The 13,516-nt window shown below is 39.4% G+C and overlaps 1 protein-coding gene across 2 annotated transcripts in view; it reads right to left on the bottom strand.

The window, feature by feature from the left end:
• Positions 1-13,516, bottom strand: part of SRGAP1 (SLIT-ROBO Rho GTPase activating protein 1) — a 139,268-nt gene that overhangs the window by 22,847 nt on the left and 102,905 nt on the right. The window contains exons 12-15 of one of the 2 annotated variants that reach the window (XM_036400967.1): positions 11,090-11,192; positions 7,421-7,481; positions 7,190-7,267; positions 5,553-5,687 (exon numbers count right to left, since the gene is read on the bottom strand). In XM_036400967.1, coding sequence (XP_036256860.1) covers positions 5,553-5,687; positions 7,190-7,267; positions 7,421-7,481; positions 11,090-11,192 — 377 coding nt within the window. Of the gene's footprint in view, positions 1-5,552; positions 5,688-7,189; positions 7,268-7,420; positions 7,482-10,547; positions 10,582-11,089; positions 11,193-13,516 lie in introns of both variants that reach the window. The other variant, XM_036400966.1, reaches the window with a different exon arrangement.

The raw sequence follows: 13,516 nt of genomic DNA, 5'->3' as shown, positions 1-13,516 counted from the left end.
ACTAAATTAGAACTGAAAATAGGGTACATTAATCCCAAATAATATTAAGAAAATGTAAATTAAAGTTTAATTAAACAATAACTCTGAGGTAGTAGAGCATGTAAAAGGTGATATACTCAAATATATCAATGCAGTGATGCAGAATACAAGTCTTTTGCATGAGAGCAATTACTGGTGGCTTCAAAGTATTTTGGACCAACTGGACAGCTGCATACTACTCTGTTGTTTTAATTTAAAGAAGCAGAGGAAGCTCTGTGGTTGGTCATACACATGGCCTCCCCTGCAATGGAGGTGAGACATGGTTATCCAACTGAGAAGGTTCAGCCTGGGAGCCAGCACAGCTCAGAAACACCTGAAAACATCTGAAAGCATCTGAAACATCAGTTCTGGACTGCAAATGTTTGACCAGCCTCTCTAAACAGGCAGCCTCCATGGGCCAATCTCAGTATGAACAACAGGACTGCAAACATTTGGCAAAGGGAAGATATTGTTGATCAAAACATATGGAAGGAGAAACCTGGTGTCAGCAACTAATGAATTGTGTTACAACCAACATCCAGGGCTGTGCAAGGTAAGCATATTTCACAAGCAATGGGAGCCCAAAGGAGGAAGCAAACAATGGTAATGTAAGATGTCTCTCCACTTTAGGACCATGGCTTTGAAGGATAAAATCCAATTTAATATCTCTTTGTGGGGGTTACTTGCTATTTCCACTTGGTGTGGTGCCTACTAGTAACAGTGAATGCCTAATGCATATTTTACACACCCTGTGAATGCCAAATGGGACTGAGTTACACTTGCAGATGTAATTTTTATGGTCAATTTGCAGCTGACAAGTTATCTACATGAATATGTATTAGTGCTGAAGTTAACAATTTGTGCCTCTTTTCATTTTGGTCGAGGAGTCCAATCCAGCTCAAAGATATGTATATATTAACTCAGCAATGCCACTCACAGCTCTTTCAGATCTATTTAAGAAGGCATTACAAGAGGACAAACCCAGCAGTCTCCACTGTCACTTATGGAGGAAAACACTTTCTATTTTGTTGAAACTTTTTCATGGAGAGTTGACAATTCAGAGTACTTTTTACTCTTTAAGTAATGGGCAATAGTCTGGAAAAGAAGTAAAATAATTTTCTTTCATAACGTTTATGTCTTCAGGTAAACAGGCACTGCTGGTGGCAAGGGATTAAAATGATAAAAATCAGAAGAAAAAAAGGACACAAGTTTTCAATCACCTTGCCATTTTTGTCTATGAAATTTAAGGCAAGGGAGATGAAACCATGAAGAACTGTAATGCTCTGTGCAGACATTAAGCAGTCTGAATAGCTCAGGTGTGTCTCCTGCTGCATGGCACAGCTATCTACTTAAATGTGGACTTAAGTAAGCCATGTGTGTAAGAGCTCACACCAGGAGAGAAACTGCAGTCCCCAGCAGTGAAGTGGATCACAGCCAGTCCTACTGAGCTCAGCTCCTGCACCTTCTGCCTCCAGGTGGCTCCTGTTACAAATTCTTGTCTTTGGCCCAATCTGTTCCTACAAAGGGGCAGAAGAAAGAAGTGCACTGGGACTCCCCTCCTTCCCACCCCAGCCTTGGATTGTCCTCTGGATAACAGAATGCTGCTGGGACCAAGAGTAGCCACTCCTAAGGATAAGAAGAAACCATTATGGCCCATGATCAGATGGATTCTTTATGTTCTGCTCTACCTTTCATGCTTGCTCTGGCCCAGCGCATACAAGTTTGCCCAAATTTTATCTAAATTAGATCATAAGCCCAAACAGAATAACATTGTTCTCATGAGTGTAATTAATACAAATTGCCATAAAAATCACAGTAATTTCACATTGTTTCCACTGTATTTACAAAATGGAAAGCATTAACTTACAATGCTCTTTTTCATTTGGAAATATATGCATAAATGTAAAGGAATTTCTCGGTGGCTGTACTGAGGAAAGGTTCATTTTGCAGCTGTAGCCTCAATTATGCCTGACATCCATAACTAAGTACTTCAGTTTCAAGGGGTTTTTCACTGGCAACATCACATTTCCATATAAAATGTGTGACATTCTGCCCTTTTATGGTTTTAAGTGAACATTAACTTCACAAATTTCCTTTCTCCCTCTACCCTTCTGTAACAATTTCTGCCAACAATTAAGAAACCACACTGACATTTATCTTGAAAAACTATTTGAAAAGAATGTTTATTCCTTTCCTCAGTGTTTTTCAGATCATGAATGCAACATGAATTAAGAGTATTTAAAAACACATAATTAAACATGTGAAAGTTTTGTGGATTTTATGTATCTAAAGAAGTTACATTAACCTAAGTTCTCACAGAAAAAGGGAGTCTGGCCCTGCTCCCATTAGCAGGAAGACTGAGATACATAATTTGTGAGGCCACATAAGCACATGAAAAAACCTAATACAACTATGACTGATTCAAAGTGTGAAATGAAGGAGAAATCTTGCCTAGACAATTTCCCTTTTTGCAAGATATCCGGTGTTAAGGTTAAAATATAGCAATGGAAATGGTGTTTTAGACCCACAGTTTATGACAGTTTGTACCATGTAGGTGCTACACAGTGTATTTAGAAATGCTGGGGGTTTTTGTTTGGTTGGGGTTTTTTTTTGGTTGGTTTTTGTTTTGTTTTTTCCCAACAAAGCATTCTGATTCCTTGGAAGTGGTGCATCATTCAACAAAGTACATAGAATAGTACACAGCTGTAAAAATACTCTGCCTCAGGCTTCTCAGATAACCAGAAGATGCAGCCACACAGCCCCTTGTTCTCAGCATATGGTTCTGGGGCTGGCTCTGGGTGCAAGGTACAAGAGCTGTTCTTGTCCTCATACTTCATTCAAACTCCCCTCACTGTGACAACACAAAGCAAACTCACCCTGGTGTGCTCACAGAGAAAGCCCCCTTTGTCCCACCTTGGTCCACACTTAACTCTCCTCCCTGTGCTGAAGGCATTGATGTGCCATTTCAGCATGCCCCTAATGATAATCTTGTGAAAACCAAACCAAACAACAAAATCATCCCCCCCCATGCTTCCCCCAAAACCTGTAAGAAAACAGATCTCAGACTCTTACAACATATTATCAGACTAAAATCCTCTGCTTTCCTGTACAACAGCACTAGCAGAAGTCAAAGCTAGCAGAACTACTCAGTCATTACACCTTGTTTTGACAAACTGTCATAGAGATGACAATCCAGATTTATGACATCCTCAGAGAACACTCAGTCTAAACCAGGATCAGATGGCAACACCTCTTTCTCAATGAACATTTTAAAATGTTGTTGTGAAAAGCAGTGACTTTGTTCCAGGCTATTGTTGTTACTGATTTCGGTTCTGCTGGATGATACTATTATTTAAATAAAAGGTTGGCAATTCTTTCGCAAGAATTTCGCAAGAATGCCTACTAGGAACATGCAATAGTTGGACATTCTCTATGGAAAACAAGATCTAGCACTAGGGATCTAGTATTCACAGCCATTTTTCTGGAAGTTCTTAACAACAAAAGAAATACTTTTTTTTGGGGTAACTGAACTGGAACCCTCTCAGACAGTGATGCTCTGGAAGGCTGGTGAATCTCTCCTGCCTGTGCAGGTGCCACACAGATCTGTCAGCTCAGTCCATTGAACTTCCACCCCTCTTTCCAAATACCCCATCCCCTCTTCAGCACCTTCAATTGTGAATGAGAACTCTGAAATCATCCAAGTTCCTCTTCTTGGAACACATTTATAAGGCTGTTCTGGGCAAGTATCTTTGCATCTCCTGAGCATTCAGTTATATAATCTCTGTAAACTGAACACTCATTCAAGGTATTTTAAAATTTAGTTTACATATGTATTTAAATCTCTTCAACAGAGCAGACTGCAGTAACATCTTCATGCATAAGAACCACCATTTATATTTCTCTTATGCTTAGTAAAAATAATGAAGACATAAAAACATCAAATGGGCAGAATCTGATAGCAGGAACTTTGAGAAAGAAATCTAGTACAAATGTTTAATGATGAAAGTGATTATTCATTTGAACAGCTTATCCAAGAATGTGGTAGATTTTCTATCAACCAAAGCCACTAAATCAACAAATTTTTCCAGCAGATATGCTTTAATTCATCCAGAAGTTATGGAAACCAGCTCAGGATTATTCGGCAGAGTTCTATCATCCCTGTCATGCAGAAAATCACTCAGTCAAAATGATCCTTTCTTACATTTCAATTTCCGTGACTTGCAGAGATTTTCTGGGCTGTGGCACCACAGTCAGTTAAAGCTGAACTGAAGCAGAACCAGGATTGTGCTTCCTAAAAAGACACTGTCCCCCTCAGCATCAGGGATCAGACTGCTAAATTGTGTTTTTTAGGTCTTTAGGACTCCTCAGTGCCACCAAGTCTGTAAGCAGCAACAGCTGCAGAAAACCCAGCAAAACAACGATACCAAAGCACCACACATAGATGTGATCACAGTGCTGCACGTACCTGTTAACCTCCAGGAGAAACTATTGCAATCCTCCCTGTGGGGGAAGCTAACCACACACACTGTGTCCCCCAAGTAGGGAGCCAAAAACCACACCTGACTGCCAGCCTGGAACACTGTGTACCCACCAACTGGTGGCCTTGCCTGCTGGGCTGAGATCTCTGCCCAAATAACAGTTTGGAGAGCCTGACCTCATCAATATCCCAAGGGACTGGCTCTCATTACTTGAGAAACTGCCTCTTTCTCCATTTGGTTGAAGGGGGCAAGTTATAAAGGAAGAGTAGAAAGGAAATTCTTCCTCAAAGCTAGCTCCTCTGACCACTGTGCCCACAGGGAACAGCAAATCTACTGATGGCTGGCTTGGCCTCACCCCTCAACACCTGCAGGGGTCAGTGAATTGGAAGAGGTTTTGTGCATGTCACAGCAATTCACTCAATCCATTGATAACTTTCCAAATTACTACAACCTCTCCATGTCTGGTCATGAACACCAGCAGGGCACAGATCATGCAATGCTCCTCCAAGGCATCCCATTGCAACTCCTGTGTGGGAAGGCAGACCAGGCTCTCCTGCAGACAACACCCAGCTCTTCTCCTCCTTCCCTGCGCCCAAGAGTTTTCTGGGTTAGATTGGTGGTTTTCAGCAGAACACAATAAAGGTCCAGAATCACACAATGTTGAGCAGTTAGTTACTTATTTACCAGTGCTGACCCCAAGCTGTGGGGCATGAAAGCCTTGGAAAGTAACACAATCTGTTTGCATGTTCACGACTTCATTCACTTCTGTCTGCCTCAGTGCACAGAGGAAAATAATAATGTGTTTAAATTTAACTATCCCTTGTGTACCAAAAGATATTCTTCCTGCCCTGTTAAACAAAGAATTGTACTGTACATTAATCCCAATGGGAAAAGAGAACAACCACAGCTGTGAGTATGACTAACAACTGAGCCAGACTGCTACACACAGCAAACAAATAATCTCAGGAAAATCTGTGAAGTTAGCTGTTTTTTCAGGCTACTACTGGGTATCTGAAAGTAAAATCTTATTGAGAAAAATCAGAAGTTTATACTTACTGATACAAGAAATAAGATCATTAAATCTTTCCTTAGGAAAGACAGGATTTTCCAGCCCTCGGAAATAGAGCTTCAGTACTCCAGCAACTGAGTTAATGTCATGGTTACTTTGGTCGTCTGCCAAAGGATTTTCACCTTAAAAAGTAAATAAAGTGAATGAAACACACATGCAGGAGCATTCTTGCATGGAACATTTTTAGAAGTGAGTGACATTTTGGGCGGGTTTTGTTTTTAGTATGTGGGAGGTGGCAATGCAAGCATTCAAGTAAGATAATAAACACTGATTTAGAAATCCCAGGCTATGATTAAACTAAAAAAAGGCAGCCTAAATAAAGCTTCCTTAAAATTACATAACCTAGTGATCTCTTAGGTCCTGAACTTCCAACTAGGTATTTATGGCCATGTTGTGACTTACAGTTAGTAAAATAAAATAACCAAACACTCTTAATTGAATAGAGTTCTGCAGACTTTTCTTTGGAGCCCTACATAAAACAAATGGAGTTAGACCACTCATTGAATTGAATATGTGTCTTCATTCTAAAAAGTTAAAATATCAGGAATATGTGCAACTACTTTGATGAAAATCTAACTGCAACCTCATCCATGACTGAACTGTTTTATTTATGTAATTTTAAATTACATAAATAATCTTTATTTTGAAACACTTTAAAATGTATGGATCTTCAAGGATAACGCTACCTAGGAGGAGGAGTTAAGAATAAGCAGATTTAAAAGCTGCAGAGTGAAGGGTTGTGGCTTCACTTAGCAAGTGAAAACAGCTGCTTTATGTGTCTTGTCAAAGAAAAGATCAGGTTTAACAAGATATATATAACTAATATTGGGAAGCAAAATACTGTACATATATTTTATGCTTTTAGTCGCAAGACTTATTGCTTCAAGGGTTTTGTCATTAGCAGATGATCTGCAGAAATTTTAATTTTCCCTAGAAATTAAAACAGCCCAGCTTTTAACACTCAACAAAAAAGAATGTAAGATTTACAAAGATTGTAACAATATTGCTTCAATACACTTGGAAGATGGCTGGATCCTCGTTTCCCTAGCAGAACAATCCAAGCTGGGTGTTGCAAGCCACTGATATTGAAAAAGCTGGCTGTACTTCCTGGCATTTTTCATGTAATTCCTCCTCTGGGGGGCTGAAGTTTCCTTTGGGAATGAAAAATGGAATGACCCTTTTTTTAACTCCCTATTTTCCTGGATCATGATGCAACTTGGGCAGAGGGGCCAGAAAGTTAAGCACTTGTATTCCAGAAGATCAAGCAACAGGACTTTCAAATTTCATTAAGTAGTCTCATGAATCAAATTAAACTCATTACCTTTCTTTTCTGAGGATCTTTAAAATAAAATATAAAAAAACTATTATTTGCAGTTTACCATTAACAAAAAACTAATGTTTACAGTTGATTGTAGAGTCATATGCCTTTTTTAAACAAAATGAGAAAAACCCTCAAGGTCCTAGGACATAATGGGGGGAAAACCCACCCGTCATCATTATACTTCATGTTTAAGCATGTGATGGTGGAAAGTTTTAGGTGCAGCACACAGAGAAAATTATTAGAATTTAAAAGATTTTTAAATGTCAGATATTAAAGTGCTCAAATAAATGAAAATCCAATTACCTCTCTCAAATGAATTTTTAATATCATTGACTTCCACCTGGGAACCAGACACTCTAAAAATCCCCTGATGCTGAAGACCTGCAGAAAAGATGGGAGACAGTGCTGAAAGATTACTTTATTTTTTAAGATACTTAAAATGTGTATTTTAAATACTAAGGTGTGGTGCTAAATAAGTAATGTCAAAGACACACAAAAAAGGACAATAATGAAATAGTTTTTTTCAGAGCTTACCATATAAATTTATAAATCTGATACAGCTTTCCACAATAAGAGGAATGACTTGCCCCGAATCCTGCAAAAACAAGAGCAGAATGAGTGAGCTGCAGATCAGAAAGAGGAAACCTCCCTGCTATGGCCTCAATGTGAAAATGCACTTGGTCAATCTAGATGGACATACAGTGCTGGCAAAAAAACACCTAAGAAAAAATACCACTTTTAACAGAGGTCTCTTCCCATTTAGGGAGGCAGGAAAAGGAACAGGTAAAGCAAAGGATTATGGTTCTTAAAATCATTTCTTCAGGAAATTCAGTTCTCTACCTCTGTCACCATATCTGGCTAACACTGTATGTGACATCTAAGCTCATGCACGCATTTTAGATTTTTGAAGCAAAATGAGTTAAAGCAGTAAATTTGCCTTTTAAAAAGATTACAATTAAGAATAATAATTAATGATGAAGATGATTCCTCTATATCTATTTAACTGACCTTTCTTTTCCTGGTGAAGAAAATCCTACATGGACCTAATTACACAGGACCCAATTCCTCAATGTGGGGTTTTCTTTTTGTAAGAAGTTTATCACAAACAATTTACAAGGCTTTTCTGGATTTGCTGGACTATGAGAAACATTCTTGGAGCAGAGCCACTAAATGACATTGCATGGGGTACCATGACGTCTCCCTCCTGACTGAAGCACTGCTATGGGCTCTGCTGGTTTGTGTGCCCTGCCATGGGGCAATGATGGGCTGGCATGTTGTTTCTGGCTGCTCTAAATGGCTGGCAATCCCCGGGTGCTGAATTGCAGCTACCCTGAGCTGAGCATGTGGCTCAGCTGCTTTGTCTCTATGCACAAGGTTACTGGGAAAGGGAGGTCACAACCTCTATCTCCCCACCTGCAGAGCTCAGAAATCACAGCTCCTCATCTCAGCAATGACACAGCAGTAGGTCTGTAGCTACATTTTCAGCTCCACAAATTGTTTTAAAAAGGGATAAATGGCATTTGTGATGGGAGGTGGAGAAGATGACTATATAATAATTATATTAGTGAGTTACTTGTCTTTTTCTTTTAAACTGCTTATTTTCCAAAATAACCATTGGAAACTTTTTGTTTTGGCACTTCAAGAAATGGATATTTTAATCCAAGTGACCAGAAGTTATCAAATACAGATTAAAGACATAAATGATATGATTAAAAATTATTTGGAAAAGTTGGTGCTTATGCTGCAGAAATTACTGTTTCATAAACAATCTTCGAATTTCTTGTCTTGGAAGCTGTAATTTTTCTTTCCAAATGAATTTCCAATATGTAAGTGCTCAGAGAATTGACTAATTCATTTGGAAGTTTAGTATAAAATCAGTCTGAATTATAAAATCATTAATTCAAAAGCACCTTGTAACTCAGAATACATATTTCCTCTTATAAATTAGTACTTTGTTTTCATGCTAAACTACACTAAAGGGAAGTTTATGAATTAAGCTCAAATAGAAAAAAAACAACAAAAAAGTTTGAAAAATAACACACAGTAAAGCAATTGCACCTTCTGAGGTAACCTAACCCCCTAATCTTACATGTACTCTGCACTGTTTTAGTGGGGCTTACAAAAGACTGTTACCACTAACTCTGCTATTTAAACTGTGGCTTGTTTGTCTCTGAATTCGAAACCTAGCAAAGACTGGCTAGCCAAGAACCAGTAATGGCTGGATTAGCATTTCCTCTTTGACTTGTGTCATGATTCAGTAAGACCTAAATAAAAAACCCCTTGGATCAGGTCAGTTGTTAAGCCCAGGAACACCATAATCTTCACCAACACTGAGCAGCCTGGCTCTCCAGAAAAGCAGAGTATTAGCAAAAATGCACAACATGCACCCACATCTCTTGTTAGTAGTTCATGGTTCATGCAAAGAATGTAAAGCCTAGGAAAAGATAGTGTTTGCAGTAAGAAATTACAAAAAAACCCAAAATCCAAATCCCTTTCATACCTGTTTTTGGAGAATCTGTTCAGAACCACACAAAACTTTGTACTTATGTAATACCCCGAATAATCTAAACCAACAGCTTTGCCTTTTGGAACTAATCAATGAAAAATAATTTGAAGTAACCATCTGTGTTGGTGAGTGTCAAGAACAGTGACCCTACTGCTACTGTGAATTTAATCTGATGTGTGAAGTCAGTGAGTGGATATTTGTGACTAGTTAGAATTTCTTACGATGTAAAACTCAATCACAAAGCAGTTTGGCCTGACACTGTATTTCACTAGCTGTGCCTGTCAAAATGACTCATCCCCACCAGGAATGACACGGTCTTTGGGCAGAGAGGCTGTCCCGCATTGGCGAATCTGACATAAGGCTACCAGCTTTTCTGACCTTTCCTTTTGAAAGACTAATTATGTAGGACTCTCCACTTGCAAGTAAGCCCTGTCAGCCACACTGCCATGTTCCCTTGTGAGGGAAAATGATGGGGTACCATTTCTCCTGAGTTGCTTTGTCCTTCTCTAGTCATGGGGCTTTCACTGTGAGAATCTCTGCTTCCTTGCTTACTTTAACCCTTCAGCAAGAAACTGCTCATGATACTTATTTATTTCTCATGTGATGATTTCTAAAGGTCTTTGCATTTCATGGCACCTCCTGTGTAACAGTAACAATGAAAATAATAATTTCCCCTTTAGTTGTACTGAGGATGACTGAAAGCTTGATTCAAAGACAGCTAAATCAATACAGTGCCACTGAGCACAGAATTTGTTCAGCAAAATGTCTGCCACTAGCTATACTCAACAAGAAAAAAAATATCCCTGTAATATTCAAACCAAATTCACAGAGCTTGCAGTCAATAATTTCATTCATTGCATTTATAAATGTATTTTTACAATTTTCAAGATTTCTTTCCTGTAGCTGCGTCAGCTGTGTCCAAAGGCACAAACTGTGATGTGGGCGAGTCCTTGAAAATGAGTAAGAGAATATCCATCATTTAAGACTACAATCCCTCCAGAGTTCTGCTCTGGTTTAGTTTTGCCTGCTATATTTGTACACTCATTTCTTACTGCAAACTTCTCCCTCCAGGTCTCTGAAAGAACTCATTTTGAGCCAGGCAGGAACGCAACCCGAGAGCGAGGCAGAGCTGTTCTCTTGTCACCAGAACGATACCTGATGTCTCGTGTGAGAGTTCCTTCGGCCTCGGCTAGAAGCATTATTAGAAACAAAAGTATGAGAAAGAAGAAGATAGTAAATACAGCAAAGATACAAGATCCAGAATAGTGTCGATCACAATTTCACACAATATAATAAATTCCTAAAGTCATAGGAAATCAAAATCTGGATATCAAACCCAGGGAAATGCTGCTTCTCCACAGACTTTGAACACTGGATGTTATGAAAATAGCAAGCAGGAAATTGTGGTAAATTGTGGGATGCACTACTACATCCTACCTACTACATGGAGCAAAGTTTCCTACTAAAAGCAGGCTGACAATACTATTCCTACTTGATAAACACAACTGTAGGGAGGCTAATGTGAGAAACGAATCCCTCTCTTTCCCTTTGACTTCAGGAAGTATTATATTGATCAACTGGGAAAGAAGAGCCCCAGGACAGACTTAAACATAATGATCTGCCTCAGCTTTGGTGAGCTGGTGACCATTATAGTAAGAAGTGTTGAGATCAGCCATGGGGGTGGCTGGTGCCAGTACCTTGATGAAGGACTCCAAATCACCATTAAACAACTTAGCACTATACTGTGATCGGGGTCTGGGCTTCCTGTGTTTCTGGGGCTTAGGGGGAAGATTTGGAGGCCTAAGGGAAGGGAATATGATTACTGAGCAAAGTAGAATTAAGTCACACAATAAAATGAAATGTCTGTAAGCTCATGGCACAACAGAACATTGTAAAAGGGAGCAATAAACACAATACTTATCAAATAAAGACTTTCCATCAAATTTAAGTGTACCACATTAAAGAGCAGAGAACTCCCCCATTAAGAATTACTTATGGATACATAATGACATTCTTTATGAATCCCTGTTTTGCAGTTTTACCACATAAATTTATTCCAAACACTGCACAATTGGAATGGCTTTTTTTGTTGTGGTCATGCATAAAATGTGCAGCAACCACTGGAATTCATCCTGCCAGCCATGGCAGAACACAGACCACTCGAAGCACCTCATATCAAGCAGAAAAGTTGCTTCATGTTGGAGAAAATTCAAATGCAAATTAAAGCTGCTCAGCACACTCCTAAGATGCTTCAAAACCAAACTGTCTGCATTTTCAACTAGAGCCAAGAAAGTTAAACAGCTTTAGCCTTGCACATCCAACCAATTAACAACTTCACACATGAAAAGAAACACCTTGCTAATTGGCTAATGGAATTAAAAGTATATCAACTTGAACAAATAAATAAAACCAGAATAACACATAAAGAAGTAAAGGAAGAACACACAAAACTTTGGTCTGCAAAATTTACCTAGTGTGTTACACGTGGTGACCAATACTGCAAGAGATTACAGGAAATAAATACTGTTCTCTAGATCACAAACTACTTTGTGAATGTCATGTCAACAGTTAAATGCCAACAGCTTCTTTAGTTCCCATGCACCAGCAGTTTCTACAGGTTTTTTGGACTTAGCAAAAAATCAAATGTTTTTGGGGGACCAGTGCAAAACAATAAGGCATAGAGCATTCAGCAGTGGGACTTCAGTTTGTTTGAGTACTGTCAGCTGTTTTAAACTCATCTTTAAAGATATCTTCTTCCTTTCTACAATTTAACTTTGACCTTAAAGAAAATTTCTGTTTGCATGTCTAACAGTCCAGAACATAACTGAACCTTGGGGCAACAGGCAGGGCCCAGCCAAAGCCCAGGAGCTGGTGTGAGGAACAGATGGCAGGCCCTGCTCCTCAGAGTATTTTTCTCTAGGTGACCAGCTGTAACAAGATATGAGGTAAGATGGCTTCACTGCTCCCCCACTTTGCTAAGGCAAAATCATTGACTGAATCCACCATCTCCTTTCAGTTATTTACACAGCAGGGAACTTAGGATGATGTGAGCCTGATGAGTTGCCTGCATTGGAGTCAAGAAAGGAGGTTTTTCTCATTAGACATAAACTTGTTGATTTCCATGCATTCCTGGAATGGTAGCACCTGGAGGCAGAGTTAAAGGTACAGTTGTCAGAATTAATGGCAGCAACTGAGAAGAATGCTCTGATTTGTAACCACTTTTCAACTGAGGTCATGTAAGCTAAGAAGTTGAGGAAGTCCAGCTTCACAGAGCTAATAGAGAACATGGAGTGGTGGGAGAAAATCTGGTGTAAAGTCTGTAGAGATGTCCTGGAAACATCAGGACCAGGAAATATGGTTCTTGAAGGCATTGGGCAAGGATGTATTGCATGGGAAGGGAAGGGAAGAGTGAGACCAAGCAAGCTGGGCTGGATGTTCCTGCTGTAGCCAGGCAGACTGCCCGTAGCAGTGATACATACAAGTGGCAGCTGCAAATTCAAGCAGTTGCCATTGCCCCCTCCTACTCTCTGGGGGCTGCAAAGCTTATCCAGGTTTACATCTGGAGGCAGCTTCAAAGCTGTGGCATTACACAACTGAAAAAGTACATGCAGCACAAAGCTGGGAGATCTAACACTGAATCCCTTCTCTTCTGTGGATATATAGAGCTGTTTCAGTATGGAACACATGGATGCAGGGGGAGGCAGGTATTAGTCTTCAGAGCTGGGTTATCAAAGACACAGCCCACTGCCCAAATTGATCTTCCTGCCAGTTTCTTTTAAACTGTGTATCCTGACCAATTGAATCACAAACTATGAGAAGCAAGGTATCTCTGACAACTGAAAAATATTTCTTTTTGAGCACTTAAGTCCCCCCTGCAACTTCCAAATCTGATGTGTAATTCACAAATATTTTTGATGATCTCCCAGCTTGTCCCACCCTTGACATTGGCCAAAGCAGCTCACAAAAATGAGGAAGATGAATGGTCTGATCCTTTACTCATCAGCATGCTGAAACAGAAATGCTGAATGTTAAAACACACAGGGTCTGTACATAATTTATGTAACAACAGCAACCAGCCTTATAAAGTTGTTCTAAAATTTGTAAATTCTAAGATTTTATCTATT

This window comes from Molothrus ater, chromosome 5 (genome assembly GCF_012460135.2).
Source record: "Molothrus ater isolate BHLD 08-10-18 breed brown headed cowbird chromosome 5, BPBGC_Mater_1.1, whole genome shotgun sequence".
Classification (NCBI taxonomy): Eukaryota; Metazoa; Chordata; class Aves; order Passeriformes; family Icteridae; genus Molothrus; species Molothrus ater.
The sequence above is the reverse complement of the archived record's forward strand: the minus strand, read 5'-3'. Positions and strand labels throughout refer to the sequence as shown.